The sequence below is a fragment of the Dasypus novemcinctus genome, chromosome 31 (assembly GCF_030445035.2).
Source record: "Dasypus novemcinctus isolate mDasNov1 chromosome 31, mDasNov1.1.hap2, whole genome shotgun sequence".
NCBI classification, from domain to species: Eukaryota; Metazoa; Chordata; class Mammalia; order Cingulata; family Dasypodidae; genus Dasypus; species Dasypus novemcinctus.
In genome coordinates, this window is record NC_080703.1 from 20,388,751 (window position 1) to 20,394,750 (window position 6,000).

The 6,000-nt window shown below is 47.9% G+C and overlaps 1 protein-coding gene across 1 annotated transcript in view; it reads left to right on the top strand.

Moving 5' to 3' along the window:
• Window positions 1–3,675, top strand: part of DCLK3 (doublecortin like kinase 3) — an 80,304-nt gene extending 76,629 nt beyond the window's left edge. Inside the window, exons 4-5 of the mRNA XM_058290592.2 lie at window positions 1,335–1,502; window positions 3,064–3,675. Coding sequence (XP_058146575.1) covers window positions 1,335–1,502; window positions 3,064–3,257 — 362 coding nt within the window. The 3' untranslated portion in view covers window positions 3,258–3,675. The remainder of the gene's footprint in view (window positions 1–1,334; window positions 1,503–3,063) is intronic.
• Window positions 3,676–6,000: the final 2,325 nt, after the last annotated feature.

Sequence of the window (6,000 nt, forward strand, 5' to 3'; positions counted from 1 at the left end):
AAATTTCCAGTACACCATGGTCAGTACAATGTGTGATCCTGCCGCACATAACTATATCACAGCTCACACACATGCAATGTCCCATGCGTGTGTGACAATGCCTGAGCTGCTGGCCATGTTGGGTTGCTGTTGAGTTTCTGAATGCTCATGTTGAACTCGGTTACCCGTTGGGGTGTGGACGATGGAGATAAACACACTCCGGAGACCAGTTCAGGACACGAATCTACTCTATTGCGTAAGATCAGCGGCTTATATAGAATGAATGGCGGGGTGTCAGTTAGCTGTTGGCGCTAGCACAGTGTAGCTTGTGTGTAATTTTTTAATTGGACAGTCTGCTAACAGACGGAGGCAGGAGGGTGGCGCTGGATCGCTTCCACTCTCTGTTGGTGCACCATCTTTACGGTGTGCCCCGAAGCGTGTACGCCTGAGAGTTTGCTCATCTGGCGGTGCTCAGCACGGCAAGGCTGAAGGTTTCAGCAGCTCTACCCACATGCTTACTTTCAATTTCTGTGCTTATTTTTATGACAGACCAGCACTAAATGGATCACAAAGTGTCAGCGGTCTGCAGACCGACCCTTGAGTTACACTGGTGTACCTTGGTGTACACCAAACAACCAACCCGTGTTTGTAAGGGTTGGTGGCCAAGGGAGGGTACGGTTGGACAGTGAGCCCCCTTCCCCCCATGTGTTTGGAAGTGGCTTTTGCTTATGGAGAGCTGAGGTCCTCTGTGACCCAGAGCTGAGAGTCTTTTTAAAATTTTTTTTATTAAAGTTAATAGATCACATAGAATGTTACATAAAAAAACCCATGAGGTTCCCATATAACCCACCCCCCACCCCCACCCCATCATTTTTGTAAACTGTATTTTTTTAAAGATACATACATCACAAAAAAGGTTACATTATAAAAAAATTAAGAAGTTCCTGTATACCTCCCATCTTCCCACCCCACTCCTCCCACACCAACCACCCCCCCATCATTGTGGCACACTCATCGCACTTGGTGAACACATTCTGGAGCACTGCTGCGCCACATGGGTAATAGTTTACTTTGTAGTTCACACTCTCCCCCCGGGACATTCAGTGGGTTATGGCAGGATGTATAATGTCCAGCATCTGACCCTGCAATATCCTTAGGGCAACTCCAAAGTCCCCCAAAAGTGTCCCCTCATCACATCTCTTCTTCCTACTAGGGAGTGGGAAGTTGCCCTCGGCAACTGCTGTGGTCACTTTATCCCCATCAATGATCAGAGTGCAGATTCTTCACTGTTGCACTCAATACGTTGACCCAGCCTGGTCTCGGGCTCGCTTGTCACCTCTTCTTCCGTTGCACAGGTTACGGGCTGGAGGTGGACATGTGGGCTGCTGGCGTGATCCTCTACATCCTGCTGTGTGGCTTCCCTCCCTTCCGCAGCCCAGAGAGGGACCAGGACGAGCTCTTTAGCATCATCCAGCTGGGCCACTTTGAATTCCTGGCCCCCTACTGGGACAATATCTCTGATGGTGAGATTTGGTGCTTCCACAGCCGGGCGGGGTGGGGGGGAATGTCCTTACCGAAATGCCCGCTATCTCCAGCTTCTCTCTCCAACCTTGGGGTTGGAGGATGAGGGGAGGGTAAAGCTTCATTATCTCCCCCTTAAATAAAGTGGGAGCCAGGTGGCTAGCTGCAGGTCGAGGGAGAGTCTGGAGCTGACCAAGGCAGGGGCAACTTGGGGATTGGACGAAAAATCACCTTAGAAGGTTCTGTGCATCGCTGTCCTTAGATTTGGGTATGGGTGGGTTTTGGAGGGCACTGCTCTGGCTACATCCCTCCCCCCAGAGTGGGGAGGCTGCAGGGCCAAGAGGAAGTGCCTCCCACTATATCTTCTATACCACCTATCTGGGACCCTAGAATTTCTGGCCCAAACAGCCCAAGCGCACCTCTGAGGTCTATGCAACCTCTTTCCTCAGCTGCTTCTTACTGTGCCAAATAGTGGCAAGAAGTGACTGCTGCAGAGATGGGTGGGTGGTTGGTTGGTGTAGAGAGGGCTTGGATATGCCGGCTGGCCTGTCCAGGTATCCATACTCATCCATGTGGGTCTGAGATTTCTCAGCTTTAAACCTGTCCTTCAGCTCCTGAGTCCTTGAAGGAGTGAGGCCAGTGGGGTTGGAGATGGGCAGGGGTACTTCATGGGTAGAATTTGCCCATCTTGAACTGGGTGGGGCCTTGTGGCCTTGTGGCCATTGTGCTCAAGTGGCGGGCAGTGTGTGTAGGGGTGGTTGGGGGGTGAGCAGCTGATCCTAAGCGGGAGATGCAAGAGGCAATCCTCAATAGAGACAAAGAAAAAGCCGGTGCTTTTCCTGTGGATTTCTCAGAGGATTGGAAGAGGAGGCTCAATGAGCCAGTTTGGGCGAGCCAACAAAGCTGGGGAGAAATCTTTTCCCTTCCCCATCTGCCACCTGGCCCACCAGTTGTCATCAGATCCCTCTAGAGCCGGTCATGGATTTGGGCAGAAAACTAAACTAATTTTGACTTCTTGCTATTTTCTACTTTGGTTTCTTTGCATGTATTTTTCTGTTTTGTCAAGACGAAGGCATATTTATCAACTCAGGAAGACTCAGCACATTTTATCTAACAACTTGTTAAATTTAGAACTTTTTAAATATGTAGACATATGGTCTGTGGCTGCTTTTTGTTCTTGCCCCTGGAGCTGTGGATGTTAGGTGGGGGCCTGGTCCCGTGACTAGAGAAATACATCTTCTGGAGCTGTCCTGTCCAAGAGCCACCAAACACATGTGGCTATTTAAATTTAAATGCAAACTAATTAAAAAGAAATAAAAAATTCAGTTCCTTGGTTGTTCTAACCATTTTTCAAATGTGTAATAGCACACGTGGGTAGCATGGGCATAGAATGCTTGCTTCATCACAGAAAGTTCTGTTGGACAACCCTGCTCTAGAACATAAAAGGGTCTTTTAGCCGTGGTGGTAACCTGAATGTGTGCGTTCTTAGTTCATGTATGGAGAAGAAAATCTCAGCACCATATATAGTCATCTCGCTTTTCCTGCCTTCTCTCACCTCAACAGCTGCCAAAGATCTGGTGAGCCGCTTGCTGGTGGTAGACCCCAAAAAGCGCTACACGGCCCACCAGGTTCTTCAGCACCCCTGGATCGAGACTGCGGGGAAGACCGGCTCCGTGGCCCTCCAGAAGGAGGGGCCTCCCAGCCGCGAGGGCCACTTCCGGGGCCTGCAGAGGAGGGCAGAGGAGGAGGCATCGTAGTGGCCGTCTCAGGCGTCTGTTCAGCTCCTGCTGCTGCTCGAGGTCGGAGAAAAGGATGGACGGCGGAGGGAAAGACCAAGGGGGGAGCTGCTTGAGATCATCGGAGAATTGGGATGAGGAGAGACGCTCGGTGTATTTTAATGCCTATTTTACAGAACAAGCTGAGTCTTTGTGTTAAGAAATGCTGTAACATATTTATAGATTTGTATATTTCAAGTCTTCAATACGTTTTTTGGGGGGGAGGGGGGAAATTGCCATCACTGATGAATTTTTGGTAATAACGATGTGTTTCGTTTCTTCTTGTAATCAAGTTCATGATTCAATATATGTGTGGTGCTTCTAGGGCCTAAACTCCCCTCCTGAGATTAAGTAGGTGAAATGTGATCTTTCTGAGTTAATAAAACGTGCTCGGAATGACTGACGTGGGTCTGTCTCCTGATTGCCTCTTACCATGCTGGTGATAAGAACCAGGGAATTAGAGCTCAGGCACGTTTCCTGAAATCGCTGTGACTACCCATGAATCTTGTGATGGATGCTTGATTAATTGACAAGATCTGCTCCTTTAGCATGTACTGAACTGGATAATAAGAAGCCATGGGTTTGGTCTCTAGCATTTCAGTCTTAGTTGAAAATCAGAGGTGGTACAGTCAGAAAATGGAAAGAAGAAATCACCGAACCAATCCTGCCCCTTCCATACCCACATAGGCTGCTTTTCAGCCCGGCTATTCCTGAGCCCGTCACTCCCTTTTTGGCTTCAGGCCCTCCAGCTGTGACTGCGTTAACATTTTCAGCTCATGAGGGAGCCATTTAGTGTATTAATATGTCAGAAATGCAGCAAAATGGATTACACTGGTCTTTAAGGAGGTGGGAGAGTTCAGGCACGTTCTCAGCCGCAGGGCGTGTACACGGGGGAGACAGAACACGCGCTCACTGGTATTTCATTCCTGATTGCTCTACTGAAATGTTGCTCTTTTCAGATGACTCTGGGAATACACAGGAGCTGAAGGCAAAACATAATCCTGACATTTCACAAATTAACCTTTTCAGGTCACACGTAGCCTGGTCATTAGGTCGCAGAAACTGTTAAAAGTGGGCTTCTCAATCTTATTCTACCTTCTGTACAGGTTTGGAGTCATCTGGGTTGAGGAGTGTATCAGTCAGGGTCCAACCAGGAAAGCGGGACCAGCAAAAGAGAGTTTGGTACAAGGGATTGTGTGAACACTTGTGGAAAAGCGCCGAGGAAACGCTGAGGTAATTTTGAGTGAGTAACTGCAGAAAGTGGCTTCCATTCCTAGGTGGGGACACCGAGGCAAGAGGCTGGGGTTATGAGAATCTAGAAGCTTGAGGAGAAACCCCTTGCAGTGGATGCCGGGTGTACTCCCAGATCCCCCTTCAGCACCACAGAAACGTGGGATTGGTGCTGGCTGCTGACCTCAGTTGCCAGCCTCCTCAGGAAGAGCTGGGAAGGGTCACCTCACCCCAGGTCACATGCCCTTCCCGGGCAGGCTGCCTCTAGTGACTGGTCCATGTAGGACATAAAGGCCTGGCTCCTTTGCCCCAGCTGGAGACAGCACCTAAGAGCCAACCTGGCTTTAAAGCTCCTTGTTGGGGGGCTGGGCTCTTGGGTGAGATGGCATCACAGCCCAGTTTCTTGCTCGCTCATTCCTGCTTCTTTCCCTTCCCTTCCAAAGGAGGCGTTTCTGAGACCACTCCCTAACAAACCTGCACACTAATCTTTAAGAGATGGCTCTCCAGGGAACCAAACCTGTGATATTCCCTAGAAACCTTAAACCACCGCAAAAACGTACTGGCTGGCACTTTACCTCAGGAGTTTGGAGGAGGACCTCAGCGAGGTTGGGACTCAGACCCCTGAGGAGAGAGTGCTCCCCAACAGCAGTGCAATGATATGCAATCTGAAAATATGGAAAGAGGCTGAAGAGGGAACAACTGCTATTAGAACACCTCTAAACAAAGTCAGCAGCGGCCTCCGTGTCACTAAATACCACAGAGAATTTTTAACTCTCATCTTAGCATCATTTAACCCCACTGAACTCTCTCTCTTCGAGTAATTTCTTCTGTTGACTTCTGTGGTTCCACCCTTTCCTGGTTTTCCTCCTATATCCCTTTGTACTCAGTTAGGTCTCCTTATAGCTTCAGTCTTCTTCCAGTCGTTAGCTATCAGGAAAACGGAAATTTAAAACCACAGTGAACTATTTCACTGCCCACCGATTACAATGGCTAAAATTACATGGTTAAAATTAGAAGACTGACCATACCGAGTGTTGGCAAGGAAATAGAGCAACTGGAACTCTTGAACACTGCTGGTAGAAATGTAAAATGGCACAGCCCTCTTGGAAAATAGTTTGGCAGTTTCTTTGAAAGTTAAGCATATCCCTACCCTGTGATCCAGCCATCCAACTTCTGGGTATTTACCCGAGAGAAATTAAAGCAGATGCACCTGCAAACATTTGTACAAAAATATTGATGGCAGCTTTATTTTAGTAGCCCCAGACTGGAAATGACCTGAATACCCATAAATGGATGACTGGATAAATAAATTGCGGTATATCCAAAAATGGAATATTACTCAGAAATAAAAAAAGGAATGAACTTTTGGTACATGCAGCAACATGGGTGAAACTCAAAATAATTAGGTTGAAAGAAAAAAGCCAGACAAAAAGTGCATATTGTATGATTATACTTATATAAAATTCTAGAAAATGTAAACTCATCTATAGTGACA